Here is a 24,059-nt window from a genome sequence, read left to right as displayed (position 1 = left end):
TCCTCTTTGCTTTCTGCCATAAGGGTGGTGTCATCTGCATATCTGAGGTTATTGATATTTCTCCCAGCAATTTTGATTCCAGCTTTTGTGCTTTATCTAACCTGGGATTTCGCATTATGTACTCTGCATATAAGTTAAAGGGTGACAGTAGCCTTGATGTTCTCCTTTCCCAATTTGGAACCGTTGTTCCATGTGTGGTTCTAACTGTTGCTTCTTGACCTGCATACAGGTTTCCCAGGAGGCGTATAAGGTGGTCTGGTAGGTATTCCCATCTCTTTAAGAATTTTCCGCAATTTGTTGTGATCCACACAGTCAAAGACTTTGGCATATTCAATGAAACAGAAGTTAGGTGTTCTGGAATTCTCTCGCTTTTTCTGTGATCCAGTGGATGTTGGCAATTTGATCTCTGGTTCCTCTGCCTTTTCTAAATCCAGCTTGAACATCTGGAACTTCTCAGTTCACATACTGTTGAAGCCTAGCTTGGAGAATTTTGAGCATTACTTTGATAGCATGTGAAATGAGTGCAATTGTGCAGTAGTTTGAACATTCTTTGGCATTGCCTTTGGGATTGGAGTGAATACTGACCTTTTCCAGTCCTGTGGCACTGCTGAGTTTTCCAAATTTGCTGGCATATTGAGTGCAGCACTTTCACAGCATCATCTTTTAGGATTTGAAATGGCTCAGCTGGAATTCCATCACCTCCACTAGCTTTGTTCATAGTGATGCTTCCTAAGGCCCACTTGACTTCACATTCCAAGATGTCTCACTCTAGGTGAGTGATCACGCCTTCGTGATTATCTTGGTTGTGATCTTTTTTGTATAGTTCTTCTGTGTATTCTTGCCACCTCTTCTTAGTATCTTCTGCTTCTGTTGCTGCTGCTGCTAAGTCACTTCAGTCGTGTCCGACTCTGTGTGACCCCATAGATGGAAGCCCACCAGGCTCCCCCGTCCCTGGGATTCTCCAGGTAAGAACACTCGAGTGGGTTGCCATTCCCTTCTCCAGTGTGTGAAAGTGAAAAGTGAAAGTGAAGTCGCTCAGTCATGTCCGACCCCTAGCGACCCCATGGACTGCAGCCTACCAGGCTCCTCCATCCATGGGATTTTCCAGGCAAGAGTACTGGAGTGGCTTCTGCTTCTGTTAGGTCCGTACTATTTCTGTCCTTTATTTTGCTCATCTCTCTAGACTTGTGTACTCTGGACATTACATATAAACATGATCATATAATACATGGTCTGTTGTGGCTGTCTTCTTTCAGTTAACATATTGTTTTCAAGGGTCTTCCATGTTTTGGCATGTCTGTACTTCATTCGGTTTTTTTAAAAAGTATTTATTTATTTAATTTGACTGCTCCAGGTCTTAGTTGTAGCGTGTGGGATCTAGTTCCCTGACCAGGAATTGAACTTGGGCTCTTGCATTGGGAGTTCAACATCTTAGCCACTGGCTGCTAAGTCACTTCAGTCGTGTCTGACTCTGTGCGACCCCAAAGACGGCAGCCCACTAGGCTCCTCTGTCCCTGGGATTCTCCAGGCAAGAACAGTGGAGTGGGTTGCCATTTCCTTCTCCAGTGCGTGAAAGTGAAGTCGCTCAGTCGTGCCCGACTCTTAGCGACCCCATGGACTGCAGCCTACCAGGCTCCTCCGTCCATGGGGTTTTCCAGGCAAGAGTACTGGAGTGGGTTGCCATTGCCTTCTCCGCTTAGCCACTGGACTACCAGGAAAATCCCAGCACTTCATTCTTTTTTGTTGATGAATAACGTTTCATTGTATGGATATATCACACTTTATTTATATCCATTCATCAATTGATGGGCATTTAGGTTGTTTCTGCTTCTTAACTATTATGAATAGTTACTGCTATAAACGTTAGTGTGCAAATACTTGTGAACATTAGTGTACAAATACTTGTTTGAATACTTGTTTTAAATTCTTTTTGGTATATACCTAGGAGTGGAATTGCTGGGCCATGTGATAATTCTGTGTTTAAACTTCTGAGGAGCTGCTAGATTGTTTTTTGAAGTAACTGTACCATCTTTCATTCCTACCAGGTGAATGAATGAGGGTTCTAATTCCTCCATATCCTTGCCAGAATTTGTTATTAATTTTTTTTATTGTAGTCATTTTTGTGGGTGAGAGGAGATACTGTCTTTTGATTTTGATTTGTGTTTTCCTGATACGTAATCGTGTTGAGCATCTTTTCAAGTGCTCATTGGCGAATTGGGTATTTTCTTTGGAGAAATATCTATTTAAGACCCTTTGCTCATTTTAAAATTTGGTTTCTGTCTCTATTAAACGGTAAGGAGTCTTTGCATATTCTAGATATAAGTACCTAATTAGATATATGATTTGCAAACATTTTCTTCGTTTTGTGAGGAACCATTTCACTCTTCCCATCCTTTACATATTGTTTGCTTTTGAAAAGCTGAAGATCAATAAAGATGTTTGCTTAGTTATGACTGACAGTAACTAAGTCAACTTTGTACTCCATAGCCAGGTTATACGAGTTTTATATTTTCTATAGTTATACTGGAATGACTCAAATGATAGATTGAGAAAAGAAGTACTTGGGACATTTTTAATTCTCTGATTTCATATTAAAAAGAACAATGCTTCACTTACTTTAAAAACTGTGTGAATGACTCAGTTATTTATTTACCAAAGTAGCAGAAGGGTATATCTGTAAAGTAATTTGAAGTGAGCTGTCTCGGGTATCAACTTTTGGGTGATATCCTTTTTTTTTTCTGGTTGAGATATTTATTACTGTGTTACATCAGCATGGGGTTCTTAACTGGGGCCAGTTTTGCTCACAAGGAGACATTTGGAAATGTCTGGAGAGATCCAGCAATTGCACTCCTGGGTGTACACACCGAGGAAACCAGAATTGAAAGAGACACATGTACTCCAGTGTTCACTGCAGCACTATTTATAATAGCCAGGACATGGAAGCAACCTAGATGTCCATCTGCAGACGAATGGATAAGAAAGCTGTGGTACATATACACAATGGAGTATTACTCGACCATTAAAAAGAATGCATTTGAATCAGTTCTAATGAGGTGGATGAAACTGGAGCCTATTGTACAGAGTGAAGTAAGCCAGAAAGAAAAACACCAATACAGTATACTAACGCATATATATGGAATTTAGAAAGATGCAAATGATAACCCTGTATACGAGACAGCAAGAGAGACACAGATGTATAGAACAGTCTTTGGGACTCTGTGGGAGAGGGTGAGGGTGGGATGATTTGGGAGAATGGCATTGAAACATGTATGTTGTCATATGTGAAATGAATCACCAGTCCAGGGTTGATGCATATTACAGGATGCTCAGGGCTGGTGTGCGGGGATGACCCAGAGGGAGGATAAGGGGAGGTGGGAGGCGGGTTCAGGAGGGAGAACTCATGTACACCCGGGGCGGATTCATGTCAATGTATGGCAAAACCAACCAATATAATATTGTAAAATAATTAGCCTCCAATAATAAATAAATAAAAAAGGAAATGTCTGGAGATATTTAGGTTGTTCTACTGGAAAAGTATCTAGCATCTACCTAGCTTCGCTGGTGGCTCAGACGGTAAAGAATCCGCCTGCAGCTGGATTGGAAAGATCCCCTGGAGGAGGGCATGGCAACCCACTCCAGTATTCTTGCCTGGATAATCCCGTGGACAGAGGAGCCTGGTTGGCTACAGTCCACAGGGTTGCCAAGAGTCAAACACGATTGAGCAACTAGGCACAGCACGGCAACTAATACATAAGGTTTTATCTTCCTTTATCTCAAGTTTGTTAGATTTTGAATAAACTTAAAAACATTTTCTAACATGTAAACACATATTCCATAGCATTTGCTAAATAACCTTTTATAAGTGAGAATTGCAAATATATCTTGATGATAACTTGAAACTTGTTCTCTTTTATTTTTTAATTGTTCCCTTATAGAATGTTTCTCCATCCCAGAGAGATGAAGTGATTCAGTGGCTGGCCAAACTCAAGTACCAATTCAACCTTTACCCAGAAACATTTGCTTTGGCTAGCAGTCTTTTGGATAGGTTCTTAGCTACTGTAAAGGTAAATATTCTAGAATATACTTACATACAACTTCTGTTTTAATGGTTTATATGCTGCACCAGGGGCAATTAGTAGAATATTCTACAAGGTGGAAAGGAGTGGAAAACCTTCTTAAAGATATATATATCTGTAAGAAGACATGATGTCTTCTGTTATTGCTTTAAGTCTTCAGAAATGTTTCTGATTATATTCTGTAATTTTCTTTTGGCTGTAAGTATTCATAGCTTATACTTAACCAATGAAATTTTTTATCTCTTAGTGCAAACCATATAGCATTGGTAGAAAGTTTAGTCATCTTTTTAACACACTGAATGCTAGTTGTGAATAGTGAATCAAACTAAAAAAGTATAATAAGCCTATTGCATATTTTTCTGTCACTACTTATTTATTGACTTTTTTGTAGTTTTCTGAATAGCATATAAGTACTTTCTAGCAGCATACATTTGGAGTATAACAAGATGAAAACTGAACTGTTATACATAACTTTGGTGTATTTTTGTTCAATGGCAGCATTACAGATAAGTTTTATGTTATCCCTATTGGTATAATATATCATTGGTTATATGATGTGAAATCGGTCATGGTAGGCCCTTAGCAGATTTAAAGCAGAAAGTCAGCATTTATTCAATAGCAAGACATGAAACAGAAAAGCAATTCAGTTATCATTTGTATCCCTAGGAATATATATGTTGCAGGAACTGTGAGTTCAGTGCTGAGGGTACTGTATTTTTTGTTGTTTGGGATAACAAACAGAAGCCAAAGAATTTCGGAGTGGAAGAATTTGGGTGGCCACTCAGTTACTTTTTTATGTTTCAGACTTCTACTTTTGAGACACTTAAATTATGATGTTCCTAATTGCCTGAAGCCTGGGTTAACTGAGATGCCAACAGTTATTTCAGCATCAAGTCCTCCTCCCCTCTCCCTGTTCCCCTACTCTAGCTAAGCTCCCTTTCACAGAGAAGGAGACCATGTGTCCTGATGTTACTAGCATCAGATGCTTACTTAGAGATGGCTAATCTATATTGAAACAATTCATCTAAAATGTATTCATAGTTTAAAGGTGCTTAAAGCAGACCATAAAAGGATTGCAATAACAATGGAGCCTCAGGTCCAGGTGTGCAGAAAGAGGTGCTATGAACTTTAAAAGTACAGACCTTGAGCCCTATCCCAGACCTACTAAATCTGAATCTCTAGTAGGTGAAATCTGGACATTTTTATTTAAATAAAGAAACTACATAGATGATTCTGATGTACATCCAGGATTGAAAATTACTGTTCAACCAAAAAAAAAAAAAAAGCCACATATTTGCTGTTGGGGTTCTTTATAGTACTGTTTATTATTGGTGCCCTTGATTTGGGGGTTTCATTGCCTACCCAAAGTTGCCAACTGTTGGACTGTCTGTAATGAACTCTGATTTCCTCAAGGATATGGGGTTGATATGTTGTTACACATGGAGAAATAAGAGAACCTGAAAAACTGTCAGAGCCACAGATCTGACTTCACTTTCTGGATTACTTGTGGTATCTCTGTTAACCTCTGAGACTGTTTTCTCATCTGTAAAGCAAGATGTAACATTTATGGCAATGCTTTCTAAGCCATAATATTCTGATTAAGATTAATGATTACTTTAAAATATTGATAGAATTGAACTGGGTTTTATTTCTCATATGGGCTTCCTTGGTGGTTCAAACGGTGAAGAATCTGCCTGCAATGCAGGAGACCTGGGTTCGATCCCAGGTCTGGAAGATGCCATAGAGAATGGAATGGCAACCCACTCCAGTATTCTTCCCTGGAGAACTCCATGGACAGAGGATCCTGGTGGACTACAGTCCATGGGGTGCAAAGAGTTGAACATGACTGAGCAACTAACACTTTATTTCTTATACAGGAAGAAGGATGGAAGATTCCTAGTCTGTATGCCACTTATATGAGGCATTGGTTGTTGGCTGGCCTATTTATTAAATACTTAATCAAGGCTAAACTATCGTGATTATTCATTTGGCCACACCACATAGTTGTGGGATCTTAGTACCCCAACCAGGGATTAAACCCCGGACACGGCAGTGAAGGCGCCAAATCCTAATCACCGGACCTCCAGGGAAATCCCTGTCCTGATTATTTAAAACTGGATTGGCAAACTCTTACTCTGCCAGTAGGGTAGAAAGTTATTATAGATAAGGAAAACAGGCAAACTCGAGCCCTCTTAAAGGTGTCAAATCCAAGAAAGATTTTTCCCCACCTTGATTGATTCTGTATATATTTAGGAGCCTTTCATTCTTATCATGGAATTTGAATATATAATTTTTGGGGTGAACATTTAATTAGAAAATTTGCTAGCATGTTGTCACTTTGTAAAGTATGTAAAATATATTAATAGCCTTCATTTTATATTCCTTTCTTAATTCACCTAACACCTCCTATGTTAATCTTAACTGATATGACAGATAAAGAGAATAAAACCAGCTTTAAAAATACACAAATAATATTTTTAACTGGGGGAGTTTTATAAGTAAAAAAATGTCTTCTAAAATGAAGCTCACCTCTGATGGATAGAAATTAGCTTTGGCTAACCAGCATTGGTTGAACTTGCAAGGGACTGATCTTACTATTTCCGTAGCGTGTGTAATATGGCTGGGGTTATAAGTTATCTCTGATCCTAGAAAGCGGTGAATGAGACCCAGATTAATTTGAATTCCGCAGAGTTGTGTGCATTCTTGCCTAGTCTGCATATCTAGTTTCAAAAAATAAACTCTCTTAACTTTTTGACAAGTCACTGAAGTTGCTTTTTCTCTCTTCCCTGTTTTAGGCCCACCCAAAATACCTGAGTTGTATTGCAATCAGCTGTTTTTTCCTGGCTGCCAAGACTGTTGAGGAAGACGAGGTAATTATTTTCAAGATTAGTCATGCCTCTTTGTTGAAAGTTTTATCCATTTATTAGCTTGTTTTCTGTTTACCAAAATAAAAACTGAAAAAATGAGTTTATTTTTTTCTGTCCTGCCCTCCCTGCCTCCTCCCCTTTTGCTTTATATAGAGAATCCCAGTACTGAAGGTGTTGGCAAGAGACAGTTTCTGTGGCTGTTCTTCATCTGAAATTCTGCGGATGGAGAGAATTATTCTGGATAAGTTGAATTGGGATCTTCACACAGCCACACCATTGGATTTTCTTCACATTGTAAATTCACATGAAGTCTTTCAGTTTCCTACTTGAGTATATAGTCCTATTTTAGTAACTTGAAAAGTAGATTGCCCACTCTTTTGGCGGGGGTGGGGAGCTGCACTGAGTCTTTGTTGCTGTTCCAGCTTTTCTCTAGTTTTGGGGAGCAGGGGCTATGGAGCGGGTGGGCTCAGTAGTTGCAGCTCCTGGGCTGAGCACAGGCTCAATAGTTCTGCTGCACAGGCTTAATTGCTTTACAGCATGTGGGATTTTCCCAGATCAGAGATCAAACCCATGTCTCCTGCATTGGCAGGCAGATTCTTTACCCCTGAGCCACCAAGGAAGTCTTTTTTGTTGTTCTGATTTTTAGGAAAAGGAAAATTACTGCAATTAGCGAAGGAAAAATTAGAAATTAAGATATATGTCAAATCACTGAATTTAAAAATGCAAAATTAGAAATTGAGTAATACCTGAGGAGGTTACATCAACTTCTGTACATAGCTTATCTAGACATTTAAGTAACTAGAATGATGTTCTTGTGATTTTAATTTTAATTTTTAATTTTTTTTAGTTCCATGCCATTACAGTATCAACTAGGCCTCAGTTACTCTTCAGTTTGCCCAGTCTGAGCCCATCTCAACATTTGGCATTCCTTACCAAACAATTACTTCACTGTATGGCCTGCAGCCAGCTTCTGCAATTCAAAGGATCCATGCTTGCCCTGGCGATGGTTAGTCTGGAAATGGAGAAACTCATTCCTGATTGGCTTCCTCTTACAATTGAACTGCTTCAGAAAGCACAGGTAGGTGTCAGTCTAATTAAATGGCATTCATTTTTCTCTTACTGGGAAAATAGGATTAGCAGATAGTTACAAAACTAAGAGATATTTTAATCTTGTAACAGCAGCTCATTTTTAAGGGCAGACGAAGCATTACTTCACACTTTAGAAGTATAGGGTAGATGTCTTTTTTCCTCTCTTAAAGCCCAGACAGCATTTTCCCGATTCTTTTCATCCCTCCCTCTCGGTTGTTGTTTAGTCACTAAGTCGTGTCCACCTTCTTTGCCACCCCATGGATTTCAGCACCAGGCTTTCCTGTCCTTCACTCCCTCCTGGAGTTTGCTTAGAATTCATGTCCACTGAGTCGGTGATGCTGTCTAACCATCTAACCTTCTGGGTTGCTGAAAATCTTAATCTTAAAAGGTTACTAAGATTCTTGCTAATATATTCTCCATTGGTTTTGTATGAAGAACCTTCCTACATATTAGGTTTCATTACAGTACTTCTGTAGTTTACTCATTTTTTTAAAAAGATAAGGCAAAAACAAATTGCAAGAAGTTGCTTTTTAGACAAGCAGATAATTTATTGTTGGCTAGAGAACGAATTGTTTGGCAAACAGAAAGTATATTCCTGAAGTTCCAGGACTTTTCTGAAGTAGTTGCCTAAGTTTGGTGAGTAGCTTTATCTGCAAATTGATATAAAATGTTTGAGGTTGGTTAAATTTTTATCAACTATCTTATATAAAAACTAAAAATTTAGTGGAGAAAATTCTCATTCAAATGAAAATTTGAAATTTAAATGAAAAGTTAGTAATAGTTACTCTGTTAGCAACTACTTGGAGAGGATCCTTACTGGTTCTGTTCATGTCACTAAATGGAACCTACGAGTTTAGATCTGCTGCAGACCATACCCCTTAGCCAAATGAGTCCATAATAACACTTATGAGCCTACTTCCACTTTTATACGTCCCTGTTTTTTCTCATTTGGCAATAGTTATTGTGACTTATTTTATTAAATTTTATTTAGAGAAGAGACTGCTAAATTCTGAGCTTAAAAAACATTATGTAATATATAAACCAACTTCAACAAACAGCTTCAATCTTTGAGCTGATAAAACTTACTAAAGAATTCTAGTTTCTAGAATTAATACTAAAAGAAAAATGAGAATAATACTTGAATTTGGTATTTTGTAAGACAGTTACAGTTGATAGAAGCCGTAAAAGCTAACAGATCAAGAAAAAAGTTAGCAGACATATAAAATATATTTCAGGGCAGCCTCTCAGCTCTGAGAATTTCATGCTTTAGTTTGTGAGCAGAGAAGGGCTGTCTTTTCATAACAGAACGATGATGATGGTCAGAGCAATGTATCAACTAGAGCTCTATTCCTCTTAGATGTGTTTTATTCTGGTTTAGCATAGCTCAGCTTGTTCTCCTTCCCTGGGACACATGATGTTAGTGTAATATAGGCTATTTCTCCATACAAGGAGATACCTTCTTCTACTTGCATATGTTAGATTGAAATAATTGAGAAATGTTTTTTTTTTTTTCATTGAAATGATGCTATAATGAAAATAAACCCTGGGAGTTAGTTGCTATTTAGTGAGAATTTTTAGAAACTAACATCAAAAACTACCACTTAAGGGAACAGTGTGACACAGAGCATTTACTTTGCCTACCTTGAGTGTTAGAAAAGGAAGTTGAATGAATCATTTACATGAGACTGCAGAAATGGGGGAAGGGACATTAAGAGAATCTCCTGCATTTTTCTTCTTTATTGGAATGAAGGCCATATCTCTAAATGCCTCCGTGACTTTGTCTTTGTGCCTTTTTCCAAGTTAGTGCAGAGAAAATTTGCTGTATGAAGAGTTACTAGCACTGAGAAAGGACAAGCTTTGAACCGTAAATAAGAATATTGTAAATAGCACGTATATTCTGTAGCTTTGATGGCTTGTTCTTTATTGAAGAACACTAGAGAATCTGCTTATTCTCTATTAAGTCTTCTGGTGCTAAAAGAAAGTGTTCACCAAAACTGTTCTCCCCAGGTATTATTATAAGCTTGGAATTTGAAGGAACCTTCTTAAAAATCAGATCATTCAACTCCTTTATTTTATAGCTGCAGCCCAGAGAACTTGGGACTTTCTCAGAGACACACAAAACTTAGTATAAAGAAAACTGGAAAAACTCCAGTGCTTTATCCATACCATAAAAATCTTGAAGATTGTACTCCAGTGGTTTTCAGAGTTTTCTTTAGAAATAGAACTCACCCCCCCTCCCCCCAAATCTTGTACACACACAATCCTCAAATCCTAAGTAGTAAAGTATTTCTTTGTAATAGTGTTTGGGGCAGAAGCCCATCAGATGCAGTCCTATTCAACAAGGCCTCTTCCCTTTCATAAGCTGTTTGGACATAGTTTGAAAACCACTGTTCATTCTCTTATATATGTATATAGTTATGTTACATTTATTGAGAAATCTATGATCAAGGCATTGGGGATACAGTGCTTCCAGAAAAAGTCTCTGTTCCATGTAGTAGTAAAGTTATAATGAGGAAGACAGTTAAAAACACATGTAAGATCACAAAACTTCAGAGAGTTTGAGACTTGGTCTTAGCAATTCTCTGAAATCCTAGTGGCCCAAATCTGTGCTTAGTTGCTCAGTTGTCTCCAACTCTTTGCAACCCCGTGGACTGTAGCCTGCCAGGCTCCTCTGTCCATGGGATTCTCCAGGCAAGACTACTGGAGTGGGTAGCCATTGCCTTCTCCAGGCCCAAATAGGAGTGGCTCCTCATTCTTTAAGACTCAGTTATCTTTGCTAAGTTCACCTCTGTTCACATAGGAACACCAAGTCTAGTATTCGACCTGTGACAAAGCCATAGTAATATCAGATACTTCTGGATTTCTGGTTGTTGTATAGGAAGTTCTCGCATCAGATTGGTAAGATAGTGCCGGAATTACTTCTGATGTGTTTCCCAGTGTCGTGGTTTGAGAGGACTACTGTTGGTCCATCACAGGCATCCATGCTGTGAGGGGCCCCATCATCACCAGCTCTGCCTGTGTTCCCTCTGGACTTCAAAGTACAGGGAGTGTTTCCTGGTTTGAAAGGCAAGCTTTCTCTTGTCTCTTCTAGTCCCCTCACTCCCACTCTACTGCCACCATCACCACCCCTCTTATCTCTTATTCTGAGCTGGCTGACCCTCTTTCTTCTTACTCCTCTCATTGCTCTGTTTCTGTGGCTGTACTCAATGTTCTCCTCTTTCTGATTGATGCAGTCTGCCTTGATTATCTCAGGATGTTAAATCTGAATCAGTTACATCATGCCATTCTGATCCCCCTTTTCCTATCAGTAACCTGTTCAGATGTCCGCTCTATAAACGTTCAAGGCTATTTGCCTTACCTCCTTGGTAAGCTGAATTACAGTTCTGTTTGTTTTCTAGCAAGGGATACTTTAAAATAGTTATCATATTTGAATTGAGGGAGATGGTCATCTTGAAAAATAACAATAAATGTTCTCTTGACACTGCAACTAGAACATGTTCATTTTAAATCATTCTATGACAGTTTCATTAGAGAACTTGTCTGGTGTCTAAAGTTGCAGTGATTCCAGTATGCTTGTTTCCTCCATTGTATCTCAGCAAGGGCCATATTATTTTATTTTCTTAGAACAAACTCAGGTTGCAATAGAAGTAATTTATGTTGATGAATTACTTTGGACAGAGGACTTAACTTGGGTAGACCATAGACCATCATTAGATGGTCTGTGTGCTTGCATGCTCAGTCGTGTCCAACGCTTTCTGACCCCATGGATATAGCCTGCCAGGCTCCTGTGTCCATGGATCTTTCGAGGTAGTACTGAAGTCGTTTGCCATTTCCTACTCCAAGGGATCTTCCCGACCCAGGGATCAAACCTGCCTCTTGCATCTCCTGCATTGGCAGGCAGATTCTTTACCACTGCATCACCTTGCAAAGCTTGATTAGGTGGTATTAGTTTGCAAAACCTTCAGTGTCTTTCTAGCCCCATTTTCTTCCAGTCCTCACTAAATATAACTCCCTATTTACTTACTACTTCCACAGAGAAAATTTTTAGTGACAGTCTTTTTTACTTGAAAAACGTGTTTTTTTTCAGGCTTCTTCTGTGGTACTATGCCCGGTGACTAAGGCATTAGAATATTTGTGATATTTTTACTTTTCTAGGCCATTAAGTGTCATTCATTTGTTGAAGAACAACATAATAAACCAGGTACTTACTTTTTAGAAATAATTTTTTTTTTTACACTGTAGTCTTCTTTCCATGTCCCAATTCCTTTTTCTCTGTTACCTCTCTTTTGTAGGCTATTTGAAGAAGTGGGGTCCTGGCCCAGAGTACCAGGTGCCTTAAAGAACTTTGAAACCCCATCCCTCTCCTGTGTGCTTTGTTCCACTTTTTGTTTTTCAATTTGGCTGCACTAGGTCTTATTTGCAGCCTGTGGAATCTTAATTCCTTCACCAGGGGTCGAACCCAGGCCTCCTGCATTGTGAGCTCAGTCTTTTTACCCACTGGACCACCAGGGAAGTCCCATTCCACTGTTTTTAGCATGGCTTAGCTTGTTTCACATCCCTGGTACATGAGCCTTAGTTTACAGTTATAATCTTGAAAGTTATTATTCTATAATTTTAAGAGCAGAAAAGAAATTCTAATATTAGTTAATAATATCTTGCCTGTTAGGGTGTCAGCTAGAGCCTTTCAAACTAGGGGAAAAAATTGGTGCACAAAATAGATATGAAAAATGGTCATTTTCATATATGGTTTCTGATAATTTCAGACACTGTTACATTTGCACATGATGACTAACACTAGCCTTTCATCTTTGGATACTTTGCTGGGTAACAAGTAATGAGTTTATGTTAATGCATTTTAAGATTATTTTAATAATTTTTGGCCACACCACCCTGTGGCATGTGGGACCTTAGTTCCCCAACCAGGGACTGAACTGTCACCCCTTGGATTGGAAGGTGGAGCTTTAACACTAGACTGCAGGGGAAGTTTCAGCAAGGAGTATATTTAGAGATTAAAAATAGTTTTGTTACCATATATGTTCTTGCAGAGCATGTTATTTTCCATTATTTTCTCTGTGGTGTTGCAAAGTCATACTGTGTGCTACAGGGTTTTTTATGTATGAATAAGAATTGGTTGAGAAATATCCAAAGATACCTATAGAATACATAAGCCTGGAAAGTGATCGCTGGTAGTTAGTCAAGATAGACTTCCTGGAGGTGGTGGCAGTTAGCCAGACCTGGAAGGAATACATAATATAGTTTCAATATGAGGATGAGCAAGGGTAAAGTAAGAAAGGGCAAGATTTGTGCAGAGTAGAGAGCATGTTGTTGGCAGGAATACAGAGCACAAATTGGGATATGTTAGGAGGAAATAAGACTGGAAAGGCTTCTCACGTGGCGCAGTGGTAAAGAATATGCCTGCCAATGCAGGAGACTCAGGTTCGATGCCTGAGTCAGGAAGATACCCTGGAAAAGAAAATGGCAACCCACTCCAGTATTCTTGCCTGAAAAGTTCCGTGGACAGAGGCCTGGGGGCTACAGCCCATGGAGTTGCAAAGAGTCGGACATGACTGAGCATACAGCTCCCACAAGACAGGAAAAGAAGGTTGGGTCAGATTGTGGAGAGCCTTCTTAATACCAAACTAAAGAAGTTAGATTATTTCTGGTAGGCATTGGGGTGCTAAAGAATCAATTTAAATAGAGGAATTAATTTAAATTTATGTTGTATAGGAATTTTGACTAAAGCTATAATTGTAGGGAAAGTAAGGCAGAAAGAGACTACTTATAATTAGACTCTTTATCACAAGATTTTGAAGGCCTTCCATGTAGTCATTGGTGCTAGAAACTTAAATAAAAATGAATATGATACAGTGGCTACCTCTTGGGATCTTAATAGTCTATAGTTCCATCCCGTTCCGTTCAGTCGTGTCCGACTCTTTGCAACCCCGTGGACTGTAGCCTACCAGGCTTCTCTGTCCATGGGATTCTCCAGGCAAGAATACTGGAGTGGGTTACCATTTCCTTCTCCAGGGGATCTTCCCGACCCAGGGATTGAACCTGGGTCTCCCGCATTGGAGGCAGACGCTTTAACCTCTGAGCCACCAGGGAAGCCCATAGTCTATAGTAGAAAAGCATAAATGGTTAAATAGATTATTCTAATACAGTATGGGAAGTATGATAACAGGTTGATACAAAAACATGATCCTGGGATTTGGGGTTTGGGAGGGAAGGGAAGTCAAGGGTGGCTTCAAAAAGGACTGATACCTGAATTATCCTGAAGGGATAAGGAGGAGTTAGTGAAACTTCCTAATTAAACAAAAATCTTAGCAAAAATGTTTTTTGCTCGTGCTGTCAAGCCTGCTATTTGCTACAGAAATACAACTTGTCAAAGGTTCTCATTTACTCTGTTTAAAAAAAAAAAAAACCAAGTTGTTCAAAATTCTTAGCCAGACAGCCTTCCCCGTCCCTTATTTAAATTTTTTCTTGCCTCTGGCTGCTGCTTAAATTCTTAATGGATTTTGTTTATCTATACATTGAAGGTGTTTGTCACTTAACTGTGACTGACTCTTTGCGACCCCATGAACTGTAGCCTACCAGGCTCCTCTGTCCATGAAATTCTCCAGGCAAGAATACTGGAGTGGGTTGCCATTTCCTTCTCCAGGGGATCTTCTTGACCCAGAGATTGAACCTGGGTCTTCTGCATTGCAGGCAGATTGTTTACTGTTAGAGCCAAAAGCGAGTGTATGTATATGTGTATGTGTCTGTGTATTTAGACACACGTATATAATATGTATCTTTATAATATATATAAAAGGGAGTATATATATTACTATATAATTATCTGTATGTTGGTCTTCACTAAAGAGGTTGGAGGAGGCAAAGAGGGTGAGGTGAAAGGCCTTCTGGACAGGGGAGATAGCCTGAACAAAAAGCAGATGTTGGATATATATCAGTGAAAAAAAGGATAATTTCTACAAAAAGCAGATGTTGGATATATATCAGTGAAAAAAAGGATAATTTCTACTTTCACAAAGATGTCCAGCATATAATTGCAAATACAGGATTCAAGTTCCAAAGTGGTTTATTTTATAAATACAGATCTGGACACACATTCTAAAAATGATGGGTTAGGCTGGAAGAATTAGATGAGGAGGTAAAAGATGTGAGGTGAGAACCTTGGGGGCCAGGGGGCACGAGGAGAAAAAGTGGCTAGCGGAAATGACAGAGCCACCTCCGCTGATTTTTTTCTCTCTCTCTCTCCTCAGATGGATAGCTCCCAGCTGATCCACTGTCGGGAGCTTGTGGCACATCACCTTTCTACTCTGCAGTCTTCCCTGCCTCTGAATTCCGTTTATGTCTACCGTCCCCTCAAGCACACCCTGGTGACCTGTGACAGAGGAGTGTTCAGATTACACCCCTCCTCTGTCCCAGGCCCAGACTTCTCCAAGGACAACAGCAAACCAGAAGTGCCAGTCAGAGGTCCAGCAGCCTTCTGTCACCATCTCCCAGCTGCCAACGGGTGCAAGTATGCGTCTGCTAAACGCAAAGTGGAGGAAATGGAAGTGGACGACTTCTACGATGGGATCAAACGGCTCTATAACGAAGACAGTGCTTCAGAAAGTGTGGGTTCTGTGTGTGGCACTGATTTATCACGGCAAGAGGGACAGGCTTCTCCTTGTCCACCTCTGCAGCCTGTTTCTGTCATGTAGCTGCAAGAGTTACCTTCAAGGCAAGCTAAGGTAGACGACTCGGGATGGGAGCATGGAAAACCAGGACAGGCTATGTAAGGTATATATCTTTTCAGCCTGATTTGAAACGAGCCAGAGGAAAAAACCCAGTTGATTTGTATGACTAATTATAATTCAACAATATTTAAGCACTTAAAGACCAAAAAAAAGTCTAAAATTAAGATCAAAAAAACTTTAGTAAAAACTTCCTTTGTAGTATTTGTCAGTTCTACCCTTTTCTCTACTAAAATGTAATGTGTAGATTGCCTTGTGTCAGAAACTCAGTGTTTTTTTTTTAATTCCAAAATTCCTAGCTAGCAAACCTTGTCCCAGAATCCTGATTTAATTTTCCTCTTGCTTTTGCTTGCTTCTTTGAATACTAAATTAATTTTATGCATGTTGATCTATAGCCTGACTTCCACTGATGAGGAAACCCTGAAAATTTATTTTTAGTAATTCAGTGAACGAATTATTTCAGTGTGACAGCCATGTTTAATCCATGATTCAAATTCAAATTAATCTGGAAAAGGTACTTCAAAATTGCCCCATATGAATCAGGTAGTGAAAAGGACTCCTGTTACCATTGTTGATTTTTGTCTCCTTTCAATTTCTAGAGTTTGGAAATAAAATTATTTTCAGTTTTTGTTTATCTTAAATTGAAGTTTAAAAGTGGCATGTGATTAAGACACTCTTCAGTTTGAAAGGATTTTTGACATTTGTATAAAAATTTGTGATAAAGACTATATCCAGGTGCTCACTAAAGAAATATGTAACAACTAAAGTAGGGTTTTTTAAAGTGCTCAGTTCACTCATTTATAATCAGCAGGAGAGACTCTCTAAATGTTGGGGCAGCTCTGTGATTGGGATCTGTAACATGTATTAACTTAATTCAGTACCCTAGTTTTATGTTAAGCCATTAGAATTTTTCTTGATCACTTAACCCTCTGCCTCCCCAGCCTACCTGTATTTCTCTTAATGACTTCTGGATTCTGAGCTCCCTGTGCAGTCTGAAGAAGGTATTGCAGTCAGAACCATGTACTGATGATAAAAGCCACTGGTAGCAATAAACGTTGTCCTTAACCATTTTACCTTTTTTTTTGCTTGTGAAGAGGTACAAATTCTTGACTGGTTAAGCACTGCTATTTCAACTATAGAAGATGATAAAAATACTAACATGCTTGCAGAAAATAAAACATAAAGGGGGGGATTTAAATGTGACTGAGTTTAGGGTTTGACATAATTTTTCCTTTCTAATATTTTCTAACTGGTGGACTGTGACCTCCAAATTCTTAGCTTAAGGAACTGTGAGGGCAGGCATTTCCCATGTCTAGATAACCTGTCATTTTTAACCCACTGATTTTGCTCTGGTTTAGCAGAGTACAAGTATTCTCCAGTCTGCATTTGACTTTTAAATTCTTGTGGTAGGGTTGGCTACCTGCTACAGTCCAATCAAGGAGGAAATGTCTCCTGACATCGAAATACAGGGAGTGAAGATAGCATGAGGCTGACTTTGCAAATACACACACACCAAAAAAATCCCACTTATCCTAGTACTCATCTGGTTCTGTTCCTTAATTCACCTCAGTTGTGGGAGCTTCAAGAAGTCTACAGCTGCACATGTTCATCATTAAAATAAATGGCATTTAATCCCTCCATCCCCTCCTCCACAAATGAATATTTTCGTTACATAGAAATTATGGATAATATTGCGTCTAGAATCAGAATATTTCCTTTGTGGTCCAGTTGCTACAGATTGTACAGAAGTTAGAAACATTTTAATTTTTTGCTCCAGGCTTTCTAATCAAAAATTGATGGTAAGTCAGTTTGGAAAAAGGTATTGTTTTCATGGGAAACTGAATTGCAATGGTTGGGCTGCCAGGTCTCGTGCCTCAAAGCTTATTTAACCCATATATCAATTAAATGATAGTACTGGGGGAGACCAGACCCTCCTGAGCACGCACCCTTTCAGTTTTATGTCCCTGCCACCATCCCGGAGACCTGAGCTACCACGAGCTCTTGCAGAACTTTGGTTCTCTGGGACCTGAACTTGTGGATCAAGGCAGAAAAAAGCAAAAAACATGCTTTAACAGTGAGGAACTTCTCATTAAGGATGATCCTACTGTTAAATTAGATCCTGTTTTACTGGAAACTATTCTCATTAGCCTATCCACAGTACTTAAATTTTGGCATCACAGAATCCTCTTCCAATATTTGGAAACGAGCTTTAGGGATCACAATTGCCTGGTGCCTCTTGGCGCTTAGAAAACTTGTTATTCCATGAAGGATCTGCAAAAACTGGAATAAATGTGATGGGATAAATTAGTTTAATAAGTTACTCTCTAATCCTCCAACAGAAATGAACATGCATGCTCTAGCTCTTGAAGCTCATACTGGGAGAAGCCATGTCTTCATTCTCTTTTGCAGGATTGGTGTTAAGTTGGTTATCCGAAGAACTGAAAATTTTTTTTCTTTCCTACAGATGATGTCTTAGTGTGGAGGGGAGGGCTGGGAAAGGAGAGTACTCGCAAATGCCAGTTAAAAAGACTAATTCTAATTCTGATTTGTCAGAAATGTCCCTGACCCTTTACCTTTGGCTCTGAAAGCAGCTGTAATGTAGCTCCTTGCTTGGCCAAACTGATGAGAATCTGAGCCTATATTTCTAGTGTCGAGAGAACTAAGACAATCAGTGTCTGCCCCCAAAGTATTCTTTCTTTTCTCCTATGTTGTTATATATATATATATCACTCCCTATTCTCTATCTACCTGGGTTTTACTCATTTGGAATTCTTGAAACAAGAAAGTAAGTTGTCCTTGAGCATTACTGCCCAGAACAGCACAATGTGATTAAAGCCACTGATGCTTGGCCATCATCATGGGGAACCTTAAGATAGGTTGTATGTTTTCAACTGGAAAGGGAGATAACTGGCCAGTGCCTTCATAACCATCCTGGGACACAGCAGGTTGAGGATTAGAGAACTGTTCAAGGCCACATTGCCAAGAATTTTTAACATATCAAATATAAAGCTTTGCAATATCATGAAGTTTTGTCTAACATGAAACTTCTAAAGACTCAAATTATTGAAATTAGTCTATAAACTCTTAACAGAAGAATGTCTCCTAAGCCTATTAGTATTTTGAGCTTTGGCCACTAGATGGTGCTTTTAGAAAAATGACATCTTTTTAAGTTTCAGGAGAAACCGGGCTTACTGTGAGGGAATGAGCAGTTTAAGCCCTCACCTCTTGTTGCTAAACATCATGTACTGTTGTAAGTTCACATCACTTAAGCCATGGGAGGCGTGTGCATGTGGGACTGATGGGAAATTACCAAGATCTGCTATGTTGGGACTTAGATGTGGCTAAGTATGTCTCAACAATAACAAAAACATTCTAAAAATTAAAGATCCTAATATTCGGTTAAGTTTGGTCCTGCAACCTAGAAATACGATTGGGAATACTTGAAAATAGCCAAGTCCCAAAAGCTTGCTGCTTTCATTTTCAGTTGGATTTGACTGATCATAGGACAGAAGATGGAAGCATAGGCTTTTGTGGTAAAGCTAGGAACAAGGAGTTAAAATGAGAGCTTCCCCTCACCGTATTAATAAGTACAGACCTTCCTCTATTTACAACAGTTACATCCTGATAAACTCATAAGTTGAAAATATCCTTAAATCAAAAATGCATTTAGTGCACCTAATCTACATAGTTCATGAACCTAGTCCACGTCAAGTGCTCAATACACTTAACCTCCAGTTGGGCTGAATCCATTTAACACAAAGCCTGTTCTGTACCACAAGAATCAGATATCCTATGAAATTTGTTGAATCCTGTGCTTAAGTGAAAAACAACGGTTAAGTCTATCAGTTGTTTCCTTTCACGTGCATGGCTGACTAGGAGCTGCAGATTGCTGCTACTGCTCAGCAAAATGAATAGCCGTACTGCATATGGCTAGCCCAAGACAAGATCCAAATCCAGAACTACAGTTTGTTCTTAATGTGTATCACTCACACCATCACGAAGTCAAACCATATTAAGTCAGGGACCTTCTGCAGTGGTTTGCGGGATGTAAGACCCACGTGTAGTACAGAGACATACCTCTCGCTGTGCCACCTCTGGATCATTGAAAAGCTGTTGTAAGTAACCAAGAACATCTTACCAGATAGAGAAGTTTAAAAGACAGCACACAACTCTGGGTTTTTCGGTTTCCACTGAACTTCTCCATCTCTCTCAACTCAAGTACAAGTTTCATGGCAGATCAAATGTCAAAACTTTCGACCTTATTATGTTACACAACAGTAGGCCAGTGAACTTAAAACTACTGAAAAGCAATCAGGAGTGCGTTTTGCATTTCAGAATACTATCGCTTGCAGTTTAGCCCAGAAAGGGCTTATCTCTTACTCCCAACGTTTGCTGTATGAGGTATACAGAGACATGCAATTCATAGCGTGTGGCTACATCCCCAGTGCCTAATGTTGGCCTAGTGTAGTGTAAAAGTATTTGGGGAGAGGAAAGAGTGGGGAAGACGGATGGATATAAAGAAAGGGCAAGGAGAGTTAGAGCTGCACCTCTCCAGTGTTCTGAAAGCCCTGTGCAGGGCATGGTTAAGCAGTTTGTAGAATTTTTTTTGGACAGGAACCAACCTTAAAGTAATAGCTTCATGCCTCTTGGTGCCATAATTTGCCAAGAAAAAAGCTTTTCTTTGGTGCCAAGAAAGTTTCTGTAGTGGACTGATAGGCCGTTTCAGCTCACAGCACTGCAAATAACTGATTTGAGGAAGACATGAAATCTTCATCTGTACCTCCCACGATGTTCCACTAATAACCAAAAGATCTCATTTATTTACAGCTACCTGTCAGAATAGGAAGGTTGGAAAAGGAGGTGAGCAGACACCCAGTCTTTGCACATTAACACATTCGGCCCTGAGGGTGCCACTTGTTGGCTAGAGACTGATCTGAAAGCTACATGGTATCAGTCACGAGGACTGAAGGATTCAGGTACAGGGATCTTCAAAGTGAGCCATACTGCCAACACTGTCTTCAAGGTGGAAAGATGGCAGTCCATCTGCAAAGCAAAATGTTTTGCATAGAACTGTCATTTAGGTACAGTGACAATTATAGTTTTTCAGATGTCCAGAACTGTTTACCCATACGGGACAATGATAAGCAAAAAAGTCAAAATAACTAAGAAGGAAGTTTAGGTACAGTTGATTGGAAAAAGTACAGTCGAGCTTACTGGTATGATGACCTAATTTTATCTGACTCAGTTCAGTGCATACTAATTCAGAAGATCAGGTTTCTCCTTTATACATGTGCTGTGCCAGTCTCCAAGAGATCATCTAGGATACACTTTCAGCAATAAGGCAGAGTCTGTATCTGAAGCAAGTTGTTTTTTTCTTTTTTTAAAGACTGAAAAATAAAAAGCCTGTTATCAATCAAAATAGGTTCAGCTGGTTCAGTTCTCCCTGCTTTTCAACAATCTAGCTTGGGACAAGCGAGTAATGTTTATTTTTCATCTCTCTTAGTTGGTCAGCCAAGAGCACTTGAGAACCTGCCAGTTTTATCAACATTTGAGAAAAAGAACCACCTGAAGTAAAATGGAGGTTAGCTGTGTGCTTAACCTGTGCTGTCCATTACCCACTCTCCCTAGATAACTGAACAGAAACCAACCTGGATGAAACAGCCAGTTCCCTCACCCCTGCCACTAAGATGTCACCATTACACTTTCTAGCCTGAGGCCTAAAAAGGGAACAGCATTAATAGATTACATATTTCTCTACTTAAGGACAAAAATATTGCCTAATTTGAGTTTTAAATATTGCTCAAAAAATGTCTTTACAATCTGACACAAAATTTGTTTTCAAAATGAGTGACAGGGTAAAGTTGATATTAAAATATTAAAAGGAGCTTAAAAATAAATCCAATTATTGTGCTTAGTAACCACAGTGGTTTCACACAATAGGATGTCTGTGTTCAACTTACAAGACTGATAGTACGTCATGCTGTAGCATCAGTTAAGGAATGCATACCCACCCATCCATCCGTCAAACCACTGATCACATCTTAGCAGATTTCTATCCTTGCAGATTATAGTGTAATATGGAGGGGATGGCTCTCGACTCATATTTCAACTATGTAATGGCTCAGATGAACTTGATTTTACTGCATTTAATAACAGTGTCTAAGTAAAGGAAGCCTCTTGCCAGTATGCTTATCCAATTGGACTAAATAACCTCTTTCCAAGAATCACATGATTCAAGAGGCAGGCACTATTGCTTCATCATTTCACCTTTCAACCAAAGCATATGTTTACCATTCTTAAATAAAGGAGGCAGCTCTCTTAAGGATCTTTACCAAATGCAACTCATGCCACCAATATCCATCTGCTATGGGGCTAAAAAATGATGGAAATAAGCAAAAACTATTGACAAGAAATGAAAAGGTAGCAAACTGCATGTTCATGCTTAAAATAGAAATGAATTTGGAAATTGCACCTTGACTACAAAAATTGGCCCTAAGAGGTGACTGCTAACAAAATAGCCTACCCCTGAATCCAGCCCATCACAAATGAGTCAGCATTAGAAATCACTGACTCAACAGCCAGAAGTGTGTGTTTGCATGCAGGTGTACTTTAAGCAATTTTCAGCATTTTTTTCCCCTCCTTTGGCAAACAGAGTGGAGAAAGCCACCTGGCTGACTGGCAAACATGGATGAGAGAACCATTGTCAACAACGCTCCTGTTGTCTGGGACAGGATATGTACTTGGGGGTTTGTTTCCATGGTCCAGGACACAAAAACTCTGGACATGTGGTAAAGAAGAGCTTCACAATAAATAAAAAGGCAAGGATGGGCCAGAAAGTTATTTTAACATACCTTTAAATATAAATTGAGTCCCAGAGGCAGAAAAATCACCTACCCAACACTGGCACATTTTAAACATGATTAAGACTTGCAGGTCAAAATCCCAGTACAGCACCGGGATTTGTTGCTGTATTTGAGATGAGGAGAGCATCTTAAACACAATTCTGTGGCTTAAATGTCCCAACTTTCCTCTTGAGCTTAAAATTGGCATAATTTTGATACCAAAACTAAGTCTGAATAACCAATACATAAACTGGCTAAGTAGAAAAAAAAATTTTTTTTTTCCAAAACAGAATCCAAAACCCCAAAAACTTATATATAGAATGCAGGTAACAGAAAGAGTCAAATAAAGCAACAATGGTTCCTGACTTTAAAGGAAGGATGCCCACTTCTCTCTCTCAAGAGGCAGACGGTCAGCTGAAAAATAAAAATATCGTATCAATAGAACACTCCAAATTTAAAACTTGCAGCCATCTTTGTTCATGCAATATCAAATGTTTAGAAAAATACCCCAAACTTTAAAACAACCCATCAAGCTACCAAGAGGAAGGAAAATTGTTGCCCCAATCTTATGACCTGATGGATGGTTGAGGGTCCTGATGGGGCTGTTCAGAAGGTCGCTCATGGGACAGAGGTCTGGAGTTTACATGAGATCAAGTTTGTGGACCCTCAGACTAGGGTCCATGCTGTCTTCAGTCCATGAGTTCTTGGGTCAGCAGCTTTAAGAACATGACAGCTAAGCAAGATCCCAATACATGGCTACTTTGGGTTTTGGCCCGAGTTCTCTGTTTCACTCAATTTCCTTTTATGGAGTATTATTAAGTATTACTGTTTTTGGTGACGATAAGTCATTTTGGTAACCACTAAGGGCAGTGGTTTGTAAACAGACATTGACAAATACAAACAGCAGTGCAATATTTGACCCAGACTTTAAAAGAACGGAAGGCGATGGTGGAAATGAGGTAACTCTTCCCCAACACGTGTGAACAGACAGCTCCTGCTCTTCTAATGCTCTATGTCCATTAGGAGAGAGTAGGGCTTGTCAACAGGATGGTTACATAAAGAAGAAGCTACAGAAGAGAAAAAAGAAAGGTTCAGATTCAAAGTTGATTCTTAAAAGGCTTTTTTTTAAAAAAAAAAAAAGAGCTTCTCTACAACAAACTGATAGAACAGTGGTTTGTCAGTAAAGGGATGATCAGTTGAGGTGGAAAGCAACAGCAGTAGAGCTGGCACCAGAGGCCGAGGAAGAAGAGGGCTACCTCGGCGGGGGCAGTGGGGTGCTAATCAGGATAGAAGGGATGGGAATGGGGGACAAAGGGTGGCAGAGACGGTGTATGAAGTACAGAACACCACGTGGCAAGCGTCTTGGAGGAGCTGGTGCTGCCCAGATGGTAGCATTTGAAGTCCAGACAAAGCAGGAAAGCAGGAGACTCTTTCATCCCTATTTCT

General features: G+C 39.3%; 2 protein-coding genes across 3 annotated transcripts in view; one reads left to right on the top strand and one right to left on the bottom strand.

Annotated features, from left to right (window-relative positions):
• Nucleotides 1-16,841, top strand: part of CCNI (cyclin I) — a 43,736-nt gene extending 26,895 nt beyond the window's left edge. The window contains exons 3-7 of the mRNA XM_055433981.2: nt 3,936-4,064; nt 6,872-6,946; nt 7,097-7,237; nt 7,791-8,021; nt 15,295-16,841. Coding sequence (XP_055289956.1) covers nt 3,936-4,064; nt 6,872-6,946; nt 7,097-7,237; nt 7,791-8,021; nt 15,295-15,738 — 1,020 coding nt within the window. The 3' untranslated portion in view covers nt 15,739-16,841. The remainder of the gene's footprint in view (nt 1-3,935; nt 4,065-6,871; nt 6,947-7,096; nt 7,238-7,790; nt 8,022-15,294) is intronic.
• Nucleotides 16,665-24,059, bottom strand: part of SEPTIN11 (septin 11) — a 132,557-nt gene continuing 125,162 nt past the window's right edge. Inside the window, exon 10 of one of the 2 annotated variants that reach the window (XM_088836404.1) lies at nt 16,665-23,027. In XM_088836404.1, coding sequence (XP_088692530.1) covers nt 23,024-23,027 — 4 coding nt within the window. In that variant the 3' untranslated portion in view covers nt 16,665-23,023. The other variant, XM_088836403.1, reaches the window with a different exon arrangement.

The sequence above is a fragment of the Moschus berezovskii genome, chromosome 5 (genome assembly GCF_049115385.1).
Source record: "Moschus berezovskii isolate FMDL1 chromosome 5, NW_MosBer_1.0, whole genome shotgun sequence".
NCBI lineage: Eukaryota > Metazoa > Chordata > Mammalia > Artiodactyla > Moschidae > Moschus > Moschus berezovskii.
Note: the sequence above shows the minus strand (reverse complement) of the source record. Positions and strands in the feature narration are given on the sequence as shown.